Source organism: Stegodyphus dumicola, chromosome 12, assembly GCF_044657685.1.
Source record: "Stegodyphus dumicola isolate Sdum_Otavi_A_Nest chromosome 12, ASM4465768v1".
NCBI lineage: Eukaryota > Metazoa > Arthropoda > Arachnida > Araneae > Eresidae > Stegodyphus > Stegodyphus dumicola.
The window spans coordinates 69,978,646-69,993,964 of NC_140779.1; the positions used below are offsets into that span (position 1 = coordinate 69,978,646).

Genomic DNA, 15,319 nt, shown 5'->3' on the forward strand with positions numbered 1-15,319 from the left:
ATACTTTCGCTTTGTAGTAAATATATATCGGAAATTCTATTTGACATAATAGAAAGTTCAAGCTTACTTTTATAAAATTGCTCTAACAGTCTGCAAAAAATAATAAGCCGGATCCAATTCGAAGATTAAGGAACAACGCAATCTGCAACATTAACTGAATTAGATAACTTTAGCTTAGCGTATAACTCCGTTACACATTAAACGCACATGCGCACAAACATATTCGCAGCCGTAAGGGTCTTACGCGCTCTCATAAACGCGATGCATGCGCAGAAAGTTTGTAGCTTTGAGGTCCGGATTATAGATCATTCTGGATTATGGGTGTCCGAATTAATGACTTTTGACTGTATATTTTATATTGAAAAATTATTTTCTATCATGTTGATTATAGAATAAATTATTTAAAATAAAACATTTTGACGCATATGTGATAGCTGAATGCAGCAGCAATCAGGCATACTGTAATGAATTAAAGATTTTTTTTTTTCTTTTCCTGAAAGAAATAATTTTCATAGAAAGAGCAAATAAAAGAAAGGAAGAAACATTAAGAAAGAAATATTTTCCTTCTAATTTCGGACTTAAAGAAATATTTTTCTAATATTAAATGTAAAATAAATTGCATGAAGACACATTTTTAATATAAGCATAAAAAATAAATAAGTAAGTAAAAAAATGCTTCGCAATTAGATTGCAAAGCAAAATAATCATATTATAAATTTAAATGATTAAAAACTGTTTATTTCTAAAAAGATTTTAAGTAAGCTTAATTCATTTTACTCTTATCTATTTACCGTTGCTTTCATGGTATCTATCCCACATCTCTATTTCTTAGTCCTAAATTCCTGCGTTAACGAGATTTTCCTCCACATAATTCAGCAACATATTCTGCTGCGTTTTGGCCATAATACTGTTTTGTGATATTTTTTCGAACTAAAAATGCAGCGTGTGATTTTGAAATAATAGAGAATATTCCTAGAACTTCAGCCAGCATGTGCTATAATTTTCGTCACTCGTCTGTACTGTGATTGGTCTGAAGCTCCTTGACGCTTTGTCCCCTTCAATAAAGGTCAAATGGACCCTCCCGTCTATTAATTGAGGACCACAGAATGGCTTTCTCCGGTAAGTTGAAGATGGCTGTCCATACAGTTTCTTTTCTTTTTTTTTTTTTTTTGAGTATATATTGTTCACTCAAGACGGACATAGACAAACCCAGTGATCGTAGAACCGACAGGATCCAACAGGCTGAAAAGCACCTAACCTAGTGGGCCAGCTGTTCCGTCGATGGTGAAAAGAAAGAAAGTGATCGTAGAATAGGCATCACAGAGACATTTTAACACATAGTTGGCTCTTGGCTGTACCACCAACAAAGACAAACCGGTAATTAATATGCATGGTCGTAAAACAACAAGCTTAAACAGCTAAAACAACGTGGCCAAAAAGCAGAAGATGCTGTGTTTGAAGTAACTCAGTCACCAGCTTGTATCTTTCTACCCTACTTTGCATAACGCACGAAACTGAAATCTCATTCTGGTAAGAAAGCCTGGTTTGAAAACAAGAACAATAGGAAAGGTTACTTCAAAATAGAATTAACTGCTAAATAAATTAAATAAACCCCTAAAAGTGGGGATTTTTGCTTGGGATAACGTTTGATGCAATTCATTAAACGTTTCAGGGCAAGAGTGCAAAAGCTTTTCATTATCTCTCATAAGGTACCCTCTTCTTTCATCATTTGGATCAATTTCCAATACAAAATTTTACAGTTGAGCTTTTTTTAACAATTCTTTTAACTTCTTGTACGTTAAAGGCTTTTTATCTTCTTCATTATCACTGCTTTCAGCATTCGCTGGCATTATTAGACAATCCTATTCTCCGTTTGTCATTTTACGATCGCGATTCCCGACTAATTCTTTGATTTCTCCTCTTTCCGTATCTTAAAATCCTTTGCTGCCTATTGCTTTTTTTACTATTATTGCTTTATCTGGAAGAGGGGAAAAAAAAAAAAAAAAAGTCACATGGATGCCCCATCACAGTAATGTTATTGCAGGTCAGAAAATGCTTGACAGATAGGGCTGTATGAGTGGGTGCATTGTACTAGCCATCCATCATTCTACAACTGTGGCTTTTTTTTTTCCCACTTCAATGTAGTAGCACTGATTAACAGTTTGGCCACTGGGAACCTATTCAATCATGATGAATGTGCTAGGCACCCCTTTGAAATGCTTCCTCAATGTCTGATTTCTGAAGTTTCACAAGAAACTTGATGTTGATTCGCTGTTCAGTTTTTACATTAGACATTTTTCCTGCAGAACTCCCCCCCCCCAATGGCGTGGTCAGTTAAGTCAAAACTGGCCACACGGATAGAAGATATGTCTGGCATGATGTCACCAAAACAGTTGTTACCAACTCCACTCTTTTTATAATGCTACACACTTAAGTCTTTTTTTTGTGCCACACCTTGTATATATGTTTAATATACAGTTACAAAAATAACACATATTATTACTTAGTTCAAGTCATGTTTAAATGTGATGCACCAACACATAATTAGGTATTGGAGAAATAATTTAACTTCCAGTGCCAACTGTGCACTGCTGCATGGTTATAAATCTGAGATTCAAAGGTTTAGCAATCAGTGTGATACAGTGCAATATTTACTGACTGCCTGTCACTTCTCCATGCAATCTCCTGCCCAGAGAATTTCAATCCATTAGCTGTCGAAATTAAGAGTCATTTAGAAACTTTCAGTTCATATTTAAATATTGAGCTACATTGAGTTAAAGCCCATATAGGCTTTATTGGTAACGATAGGGCCGGCAGTCTGGCCAAGCAGGTGGTCTCAAATGTCAATGCAATGGCTATTGAAGTAACAGGTTCGAAGAAAACTGCTACTAAAAGAATGAAAGAGTTTTACATTAACAAGTGGAAAATACAGTGATTCTCTTCACCTAAAAAGAAAGGATTTATGGAACTAATTAAAATCACGAATAAGATGAAATGTATGAATATTGACGTTAATCGGGTTTTAACTGGACATGGTAGGTTTCTGCTTTATTTCAACCGATTTAATCTGCAGGAAAATAAACTATGTAATAGCTGTCAGGTTGATGATGCTAGGCATTTTGTGGTTGATTGTACTTTAACAGCCCCTATTAGACAGATTTTAATGCAAGTACCATTAATTTTAAAGTTTTTAAATCATACACCATTGCTCTAATGAAGTTTATTAATGAAAATAGTGCACTTGTAGGAATCTTCTGTATTTATATGGGTTTTAGATATCAGTGTTCTATGTTGTGATTTTGTGTTTGTTTTGCTTACTTATTTTTAGTTAAGTATTTTGTTTGTTCTTTGGGGGCGACTGGCTGCCCCTCATTTGTGGAAAGACGGGGCCCCTTCTTTTGAGCTATGGGGAAACGAGTGTGCAAGTGGGCTGAAGGGAGCCTCCAATTCTTACAGTGCGATATTTAGCAATCAGTTTCTCTTTTAAATCATGTTTCTTATAATAAGAAAGTCGCATATGGCTACTATCGATGAAGTCAAATAACTATCAACACAACCTCAGACAACTGGCAGCAAAAGTATTAAGTAGGAGAAACCTGCTTTCAGATGAACTGCATTTTTGAATGAATACTGAACTTTAATTATATGGGACAAATGAAAAACAGATCTGCTATCATACACAAATTCCTCAATTTTAAAAGAAAAATTACTTATAAATGATTTCGATACTTCACACCCTCTTTAGATTTTTTAAAAAAATTTATTATGAAAGAAATTTATGTTATATTCCAAAGAAAATAAATATAGATTTTTTTAAAAAATGAGTTTATTGGAACTAAAACAAAAGTTTTGGTCTCAAACAAAACTCTGGTAAAAAAGAAGACACTCTCCAATCAAAGGAAAGAAAAAACATAATTTAAAACTTATATACATCTACAATTTCTACAGGGTGACAAAAGCTATGGCTATGCAACAGAAAAGAGAAAAGTGATTTTGAAGAGTTCTAGAATATTACTCAAGCATTTGTTTGAGACAAAATGCATGTCCAAGTTCCATGCTAGAATTTTAATACATAGTGTCTGCATTCGATGTCCTAGGTTTCTTGATTTTCTCCAAGTTCTTCGTTATCATATCATGCAGTGTGGCCTAGAGAGAAAAACAATAAAAACAGATATACATAAATACTTCTTTTAGCATTTGAATATTTTATAGCAAATTGACCAATGAACCTAACTGAGAAAAATTTAAGACGATACAAAGATGCATAAAAGTCGATCGATAATAAGACTGGGTAGACATGACAACTTGGTTAATACATTGGTCATCAAAATTAAAGGACAACAAGAAAAAATATGGTAAGTTATCAAATCTGGAGCTGCTTTAAAGGTCTAGATCGGTGGATAGACAGTCTGGTCAAGAGCAACTAAAAGCAATAACTGCATCAGAAGACAGTTTTCTGCCATTGCTGGCTCGAAGAAACAGCGAAGCAACTACAAGAGACTTGGTTTTAGACCTTCCGGCTGCCAAAGGAACTCAAATTGGCCTTTCTAATGCTGCACTAAGAGTTAATAAGACTGGACAGTATGTGAGATAACTAATGGTTTGTGCCCCAACTCACTGCAGCTCCCAAAAGGGCTCGTTTAAACTAGCGCCATCTTCATGTTCAATAAAGTCAAGACAACTGGTCCCTAGTATTGTTTACTGATGAGTCTAGATATATTGGGGAAGTCAAACAACAAGAATCAGAGCAATATTTGTAAATTTTGCAGGACTTATTTTCATGTTTAACTACAGAACCATCTTCCTCAGCTGCCTAAGTGCAAATGAATAAGATAAGAATAGCTGGATAGGAGTTCAGCTACTGGGGTGCCACCTATTGATGAGACAAGAAAACTAAAACATAATTTCCTTAAAGGCTGAAGGTCAAGATGGACTGGAATTAATGTCGTGAAATAGAACAAAAAGATTCTTTTGAATGTGAAATGCTTCTAAAAATCTATTTTCATGAATGGAAGATGTTTTTTGAATAATTTTGGTTGCAGAAAAATGGAAAGTGCGATTTTCGGACCAACAGTGCTAAGCAACAAAAGATTTCTGATTTTCCTTTTTGCTTGTTTGACCAATGTAAACTAAACCCCACTGGCAAGGAATCCAGTAAATACACTAGGAATTCATACCAAGAATGGGATCCTTAAGTATGGAACTGGGCATTTCGTTGACAGGAGGGAAGAAAAAAAAGAAAGGCCCGAAAGTTAAAGTTCTGTAAAATACATGCAATTTTATAGCTAATCGATGGGGAATAAAAAAAGGAATGACAACAGAATTCTTATAATCTCTTAAAATGAGAATGTGCCTTTTTGATATATTGAGATGAGAATTTTTAATCATGTGGTTACAATGTTAGGTGAAAAGCTCCTGTCAATAGCTTTTAAATAATTTAGTTTTTGATCAAAAGCCAGTTTGGAGGAGTAAACTTGAAGTGCACGGAAGACGAATAAAATGAAGATAACTTCTGTTTAGTCAGATAACATGATTTGAAGTGTGGTGGAAGGCAAAATGATTTCCATACTAAAATCGAAGTAGTACTTAAACCAAAGTAATAGAAGTACTTAAACCATAAGAAAATCCGAAGTAATAGTAGTACTTAATTCGAAGTGGTACTTGATCTCATTCATTTGCACTTAGGTAGCTGAAAAAGATGGTTCTGCAGTTAAACCATCAAAACTAGTCCCGCAAAATTTACTATTATACTGATTCTTGTTGTTTGTTCTATCCAATAATCATTATTCGGCATGTTATTTTACCCTAAATTATGACTCTAGATATATCTGAACAGTGATTTTAGATGTGTTTTGATCTGGAGAGAAGAACACCCTACTTGTTTTTTTGTTGTTGTCGAGTCCATTATTTCATGAAAGATTGGTTGCCAGAGTCTCAAGGAGGTTGGACTTTTACACTAATTTTGAGGGACAGCACCTTTGGGAGGAGGGTCAGGGGTCTCCCACACCTCTCCCCTACCACCAAACCACACGACAGTATTTTCAGCTCGCCATATATTTAGAGTTCCCATACCACTATACATTTACAAAACATCCATGCATTCTCCGGGATTTGAACCTGGGCCCTTTGGTACTGCAGTAAACTCTCCTAACCATAATGCCACACCGTCAGCCTTGCCTTCCCTTGTACATGAATATCCTGTTTCCACAACCGAGGTTTAATGGTTTGGGTAGGAATAATGACAAATGTTGGCTCAAATTTTTTGCTAATGGATGACAAGCACATGAGCACATGTGGTTTTAGAATACTTACAAACACAAAATAACACTCGATTGGCCACCTTACCTTACTCACCCAACTCAACATGTGTGAAATGCCTCAGGGAGCCAAATTCGTCCCTGGACCCTTCAGCAACTGAAAAAAGCGCATTTAGAAGAGTGGCAGGCAATGCCACAAGACTTGATCAATACTTCGGTAAAGCTTATGAAATCAAGATGCGAGGTATGCATATCTGTCTGCGGTGCTCATACACTCTATCAAGGAAAATTTTTTTACACAAGAGGTAACCTAATTTTTCCATCATTTTCCAATTTTTATATATTTAGTTTTAATTTTAATACTTTGCGAATGATCAACTGCCAAACAAACACTGTAATTTATGTTAGCTAATGCTTTTGTAAAAATTTCTATTAATAATTTTTCATTAAGTATCAGTTACATTTTATTTGTCATTATCGTTTAAATTTGATGCCAACTGTATACTACAAATTCAGACCAAATGCTCAAATTTTTCATAATGCATTAAAAAAATTACCTTTCATTACCAAAATAAAGGAGGCTACAGATCACTGCTGAAAATTAGTCCATAAAATTTTATGTTTAGAACTGCAAGTTGACTACATGAAATATTTTTAGGTGAATAAAGAAATCTTTTTGATATATATATATATTTCCACAACTGGATTAATTTTAAAACAATGTACTTTCTGATGACGTTAATCTTGAGTTTTAAAAAAGGATAAATAAAATTGCCAGGAATTAATAGTAGTACTTTAAAGTTTAATGCTTCATTCATACTTTTACAATGAAAAACAGCAATTCTAACATCAAATAATAGTGCATTACTTTTATTTTATTATACAACATTTATTACCAGACTGAACATTAAAAAGAAAAATTCATAGCATATCCATTCAAAGGTTTTACACAAACTTGCATAAATTGAGAAAATCTAATTTAGGCATTCCTATACCATTCATTAGTTTCCTAATTTTATTATGATTCCTTTCAAGATTTATTTGTCTTATATCTCCCTTACCCTTCTAACAATATACAGTCAAAAGTCGTTAATTTGGACACCCATAATCCGGACTTCAACACTACAAACTTTCTGCGCATGCGTCGCTCTGACGGACAGTATAAGCTAAGCTAAGATTATGTAATTCAGTTAATGTTGCAGATTGCGTTGTTCCTTAATCTTCGAATTGGATTCGGCTTATTATTTTTTGCAGACTGTTAGAGCAATTTTATAAAAGTAAGCTTGAACTTTCGATTATGTCAAATAGAATTTCTGATATATATTTACTAATACGTAAGCGAAATACTAATACGGATCTACAAAGCGAAAGTATGTTTCGAAGTCCATTAAACAAAAAGTGGATTTGCTGCAAAAAATGGATAATCCTTTGTTTATCTAACCATTCCGAAATCTGTTTATCAATTTCACGCTGCTATGCAGCGGGGGAGGGGGGAAACGCTGCGACGCGCAATGAATTGGAAGTTGATCTGTCAGCACTATGCTTATCTTCAGGGCAGATGATGTTTTTATTTTATTTGGCTTACAATTCCTTACTAAATGTAGTATTTTTAATTTTATAATTTCCGCATGCCATCTTACCAGATTTAATCACCGAAGTCCCGACGAGTCCGGATTAACGACTTTTGACTGTATTAGGTATCTCTTGAATGTAATCTGTAGTCAATGACTTAAAATATAAAATTTTAACCACTTGCATTGTTTCATATTATCAATTTAAACTTCTCATATAACACAGAAAGGGAATCATAATGATTAAAAATTTCTCACAACATGATAATAAAGTATGGAACATGCACAAATTCCTACCACAGCATATGAAGTGAATTCACTATATATATGTAACATTTTGGCAGTCGGGCACATAAGTGAAGCTTGGCAATCTGCACATCAGAATTCTGGACATTGGTTAAGTGTAAGGCGGCATCCAATGATGACACAGAAGGATTTAAATTTATAGCTCCACATCTTTATTCAATTCAAACAGCAGATCATTATTATTTACTAAAATAGGACTAATTTTAAGTTTACTACGTCATATTATTTGAAGAAAGGGAGGGAGGTGAGAAGAGCAGCAGCATAGGTCTTAACAGCAGAAGGAGAAAGCAGTCTCTCTCTCTGATGCAAAATGGCACGAATTCTCTATTTATAGGAGTGGTTATGTAATATGCTCGAATGTTTAATTTTACATCTTGTAAAATATAAAAAACATAATGGCTTTCCTCTAAGCGAACAAGCAACCTCTAATTAACTTTCCACAATTTAAGGATCTCCCCCCTAGGCCAGTACTTTCGAGAATATTCTAGCATAGTATGTAACCACCCCTATAAATAGAGATTTTGCACCATTTTGTGCCAGAGAGAGATTTCACTTTAAACATAATGCACTTGCTTTCAATGCTTTGGCTAAGCTGGACTGCTGTCTGTCTGCAAGGTCAGCAGCCATCAGAAGTGACCTGAATGATGCTGGTGTTTCTGTTAGTTCAAGAACAATCAGGAGAAGATTAATAGATGTTGGACTGAGAGGTAGAATTCCACGAAAAAAGCCTTAACTTAATTTTCAGCAACAAAAAAAAAAAAAAAAAAAAAAAAAAAAAAAAAAACTACAGTGGGCCAAGGGACACATTAACTGGACAGATGATCAGTGGTCACAAGTTATATGGAGTGATGAAACTAAGATATCGTTATTCGGTAGTGATGGGTGAAAATACGTAAGACTTAGAATAGGAGAAGAGCTACATCCTGACTGCATTCAAGCAACTGTGAAGAACCCAGTTAGTGTTATGATTTGGTTATGCATGTCAGCAGATGGTATTGGTCGCCTTTATGTCATCGATGGGACACTGAATGCCAGAAAATACATTGACACTATTCTAGAACCAAAACTTCTACCTTCCATCAGATCTCTTTCCCAACAATGCTTCGTTTATTTTTCAGCAGGATTTTGCTCCTTGCCACACGGCCAAAATATCGAAAGAGTGGTTTCGTACAAAGAGCATTAAATTGTTGTCATGGCCAGGAAACAGTCCTGACCTCAAACCTATCGAAAATTTGTGGCACCATTTGAAAACTCTTGTCCGAATGATGCGCCCATCAAATAAAAGGGAACTAATTTAGGCTTTATTTCCTGGCATCATGTAATAACAAACGAAGAGCTTAGAACTCTTCAGCTCAATGAAACGTCGATGTGAAGCTGTAATAAAAAATAAAGGGTACCCTACTAAGTACTGATAACTCACTGCAATCATCACTATCTAATGTATATCGATAACTATTATTGTTTAACTTTTTTTCTATTGCAAATAATTGAATTTTGTGTTTTGTATTGAATTCAGTAATAAATTCTCTTTAAAATGATACATATAAGTTTGCATTTTGTGAAATGTAACGTTTTTCTATAAGCATACAGTTCAAAAACATAAAAATTTCCAAATGTGTCCACAATTTTGGTCACCACTGTATGTGGCCTAGTATATATATGAAAGCGAACATAGTACATTGAAAATATAATGAAATAATATGCTACTTGGGCTTTCTGATTACCACTAGAAACATGGTCATATTTTTAAAATACATAACTCATAGACTACATAATAGCAACTAGTAAGAAGATATGACTGACATGATATAGTTAGTGCATTTCTGATGAAAGAAGCACTATAGTTATATTTGTACAGTTCATGGATTTGTTTCAAAAGTGCTTAAATAATCAAAATTTTTAAACACGTTCAAACTGCCCTCTTTCATCATGTCCCTTCACTGTTCCTCAGACCAGTAACACGTCCCCAAGCCCAAGTCTCCTCAGTTCTCAAAGGTGGACAATTTGAGAACTATGCACTATACTAACAAGTAAATTTTATAATATCCTGTTTTGGGCTCTATATTAATTTATATCTACAACATAAGAACATAATGACCAGAATAAAGAAAACTATTCTTGCAGAAGGATTAAATCAGATTGGGATTAACAGTGATATATATATTTAACTATACGCAAAATGATTCAAGCTATTAGATTTGAGAACAGAATAAATGATTAAATTAGATTCTTTGCTTTTATGATCATCTTCATACTACTTTCACTACATGACCCCAAAAAATTAATAAGAGCAGAATTTTGGGTAAATAATATGTCAGTACATCAAATCATACTTTCAATTTACTAATGTGTATCAATTAAACTTGATGACAAAATCTATTAAATGTAATACATAATAATGAAATTATTTACTGACTTAGAATGAAACAGGATTCGTAGCCACATTTCAGTTCATAAAATAAGCACTTCTCAAGCACATTTTAAGGGAAAAATTAAGCATCTGTATAATTACATTATACATAACTGCATAACCTTAAAAGAAAAATTAGACTTGGAATTTAAAATAAGAGAAATTCAGTGTTAAGAGAGAATGAGCATTACTCATCCATGGAAAACAATTACATTATTTTTTTTTTAAAATTTTAAATAACATTTCAATTTACAGAACTAGTTTACAATGAAAAGGAAAAAACTATGCAGAACTAAACTATATTACAAGATTTAATGATGGAATTTCAGTTCAAAACAGATAAAATAAATAATAAGCCATATTTATTGTATTCGTTTAGCACCCCAAAATAAATACAATTCTAAATTTTCACTGTATAACAGTTTTCCCTTAACAGATATTGCAAGCAAAGGAATTTAAGAAAAAAAAAAAAAAAAAAAAAAAGGAACTTTTCTGAAATCAGAAGACTGGAAATTGCTTCATGCAGTCATCCTTTAACAGTAAAAGCTTAACTAACCGGCATACTTGGAAACTGCCGAATATCTGAAAATTCCGGATGGTCGAGTGTAACTGATAAAAGAGGAAAGGGGGTAGATTGTAGCCATTCTTTAGATTTTTTTCAGCTAAACAATGCTTTTGACATTTCGATATATGCATTATATAAAAAATAGCCCAATGGAACTGAAAACTAATCCGCCCCCCCCCAAAAAAAAAGGTTTTGCTTGCAAACTGTAATGGTTTCAATATTCGAGAATTTGCGAAGAAAGGGGAGAACACTCAACTTCCGTACTGTATAATGCATTGAGGAAAAAAAATATTTTGACTATTCTATTACTTTCACTTTTATCATTCCAAATATTACTCCTTAGAAAACTAATCTTTGTTAAAACACACCCATTTTTTAAGTGTAAATATATAATAAATATTCATACATATGCTCATAATATAAGCATACCGATCATAATAAATGTGAATATGAACTGACCACGTGGAACGAGAATATAAATTATTAAAATCTTGATAGAAATCCAAACGTGTGTAGTATTGGGTGGGAGCAAAAGAATACGGAATGTACCAGAATTTTTACCACTTTCCCAATTCTTCGATCAATAGAACGACATACATCTGTCTGTATTCGCGCACACCAAAGGTTATGTTACTGCACAGAAAGGGGCGAAAAGCTATTTCTGGGAATATGATTCACCATCTGACGATCCATATAAGGAAGAAAAGTTGTTTATTTAGTTTCGGCTTTGGTACAAAAAAAAAAAAAAAAAAAAAAAAAGAGGCTCTAAAAAAAATAAGCGCTTTCGAGAAAAAGTAAGCATTTATAAGGGCTTTTATATTTTATTTTTAAATATAAGAACTTATAAACACTTGTAAGGACCGCTACGAACCCTGTGAAATATTGCTGGTATAATTAATATACTTGGAAAGCAGCATAAGGATAACTGTAGAAACTGGCATAGGTAATTAGACTTTAAAAATTATTGTAGCAATTAAAATATCTTACATAATGATTTCTTAATTCACAGATTATAAGGCGCATGCTAAGAAATTCTTTCTCATCTAGTTCTTGGACTGTTCGTCGAAAATCATCCTAGAAGAAAAGAACAAAACATGCTCACAATAATAAATTACAGATGGAGTTTCTAAGATTTAAATTAAATACAGCAGTGAAAGGAAGAAAAGCTAAACACTTACAACATGAGGATATTTAGCTACTTTAGACACTATTTTTCCACGTGTAAGGAAATATCGAGATATCTGATCAAAATATGCAGCTGCTTCACTTTCTACAGTCCTAATTTCTCCAAGTGTGTCTTCCTGAAATGTACATAAAAAATTTAAAAACCTTGATTTATTAGACAGATTCTTCTAAGAGAATATGTGCAATAAGGTACATTTCAATACATTACATAAATAACTCAGCAAGTTTTTTTGCTCACATAAAGAACGAAATTATGCAATTCACCACTTTCAGGGTTCTTGTGCACAATTTTAGCTCTATGCAACACGAATATGGACTGAGTAAGTTCATAATAATGCATATAAAAAATTTCTATTTTTGACAAAAAGAAAACATTTTGATTAAATTACATCCTTGAGCAGATGAATACATATTCTACAATAAAAAAAAACCTCCCTCAAATACCAACACATTTTAATCATAAAATATCTCCAGTTACCTGAGTGCAAGGTAGATTTTCTTCAATCATTCTGTTTACAATATTCCTCCTCTCCCTCCAGAATTAAAACAAAGAAGCACTTACTTTTAAAACTAGATTACTATGAAAATCTATTTTTTAACTGAAACTCAATATTCACTAAAAATAAGACCAGCATATTATCCACTATGGATACTCTTTTGAACTAAACATTACGAATTACTGAATCTAGATGCTTGGATATGTTAGCTGAATACAGAAATCTGTCAAATGAAGAATTACGAAAATTCACTTGCTCTTTGAGAAGGGATCCCAAAGCAAAGAATCTAGGCATTTATAATAATACCCATATGTAGGAATTTCAAGTTCTACAGCATATCTGTAACTGTGGAAAATTTACTCCTCCTCTTCCTTACAGCCATACATCTAACAGCACAGAAATGCATGTCTGCATCATAATGTCTATACATATGTACAAAAAACTCATTTAAATTTATGCAAAATTTATTTCACAAAATTAGATACAAGAAGCTTCTATTATAAAGACTTATCTGTGAACAACTTTGCTTTGCAAGTTATTTTATTTACATTTCAAAGAGCTTCTGCATAATCTCCTTTCATAGGCATATTTCACAACAGCATGCAACATAAAACTCTATCCGGAATATAACAGAAATGTCTAGTTCTTTTACATTACTTAGTTAAGAGTAATGACAGTTTAAACAACATACTACATGCGAATGCTCAAACATACATTTAAAAAACATAACTATATGCAAATTCCCAAATGTAGTTCTGTAATGCACTTTTACAGAATATTTTTGTTAAAATTAATTGCAAAAGATTCGAGACAATCGATTTTTAACAACAACCTAGATAGGGCTACATCATCACAAATACATAATTCAAGCTTATAAATTAAAATATCAAATACAGTACAAAGTCCGTAATCCGGACGTCCATTATCCGGAATGATCTATAATCCAAACCTCAAACCAAAAAAAATCAAACTTTTTTTTTTGTATGCTTTACGCATGCGCGTAATGCGTTTAGGCATGCCTGTTTAATGTATAATGGACGATATGAGTCAGGCTTTAATTATCTTTACTGATTTTAAGGCATTTCAATTAATGTTAATGAAGATGATAGCCGCGAATTTGAAGGTTTTCGGACATCGCAAACTAAAGGTGAAATTTTCCAGTTATTGGATTTTATAAAGAAATGTGGAGAAGCAGTAATAAATGAAGATGATATAACAGAAGTTTTTCATTGCGACGACAATGTCCCAATCATCAATCAACGGACGGCAAAATCTGTAGTAGGGGGTTCGACATCCAGAAAATACTGCTTCCGATTGTGAAGAAAGTAAGAGAGGTTATTGAAAACGAAAAAATTTCATTTGACAAGTCGGTATTCTTGACATAGCAATTACAGGACTTGAACAGTGGAACTTTGTAACTGAACAAGAAATTATGTCTGTTCATAGATAGTATTAGCACACAAAACGAAGCAACTTAAACAACTTACATTGAAAGAAATGTTTAATAAAGTAAACAAATAAATATTAAGTTTTTTTTTGTAAATTTTCATACCCTTTAGATCATAATTGACCTTTATTTCATAAATTACAGTTTCATATTTTTACTGTATAATTTCTGCATGCCATCTTACCAGATTTAAATTGATGATCTATAATCCGGAATCGCCAAAGTCCCGACGAGTCCGGATTTACGGACTTTGTACTGTAACAGCTTTATTAAAAAGTCTCTATTTTTTAATCACATCAGTTAACATCTTGATGAAACATTAGCCATTACGTTTACTCAATCGAAAGGAATATATTACAAATTAAACTCAGTCTTGCCTGAAACAATTTTTATTTATTACATAATTTTATTCTGTTTGCAATTTCACAACTGCAAACTTACCAATCTCTTTTCCTCTCTCTCTCTTTTTTTTTTTTTTTAAACAAAGGGGGATTTTCTTCAACAAGAAAGTTTTTAAAATGATAAAATTATGCAAGAATGAAAGTTTTGTTCCAATGTCCTGGTTCCAATAGAAACACTGAAAATTCTCCCATACCCCAAACTGCTATGAGAAATCATTATGAAGACCAACATTATTTTTGAAAATTCACTATAATTTAATGTTTCATCATTTTTCAAATTCAACACTTTTTTAAAGGTATAAAAGTAGCCAAATTTTCAAAATGCATCAAACTCTGGCAATCATATTCATAATAATCTTTCAGTCAAGCAACGTTGCCATTTTTGATAGCATTCTTTCCATTACATATTAGTTCTATTTTTGTCTCAAATTCAATACTAAAATATGTGCATGTGGATCTGTTAGTAACAGAAAAAACTGGTAAAATTTCTGTAGGAATACAACATTATGCAAAAAAAAAAAAAAATTATTTTGTCCTCTATTGAAAGCACTGCTCTAAAACCTCTTTTAAAAGCATGCATTGCTTCGCACAGAAGCAGCCATCTATGTTGAAATTATAAGTTGTTGAAAGAAACTGAAAGACTGCTCGATTTTTAACTGTAGACTTTTACCATAGCATTG

The 15,319-nt window shown here is 32.9% G+C and overlaps 1 protein-coding gene across 2 annotated transcripts in view; it reads right to left on the minus strand.

The window, feature by feature from the left end:
• Nucleotides 1-3,840: 3,840 nt before the first annotated feature.
• Nucleotides 3,841-15,319, minus strand: part of REG (proteasome regulator gamma) — a 101,481-nt gene continuing 90,002 nt past the window's right edge. For both annotated transcript variants that reach the window (XM_085806540.1, XM_085806541.1), the window contains exons 8-10: nt 12,288-12,410; nt 12,097-12,183; nt 3,841-4,146 (exon numbers count right to left, since the gene is read on the minus strand). In XM_085806540.1, the coding sequence (XP_085662666.1) occupies nt 4,066-4,146; nt 12,097-12,183; nt 12,288-12,410 (291 nt within the window). In that variant the 3' untranslated portion in view covers nt 3,841-4,065. The remainder of the gene's footprint in view (nt 4,147-12,096; nt 12,184-12,287; nt 12,411-15,319) is intronic.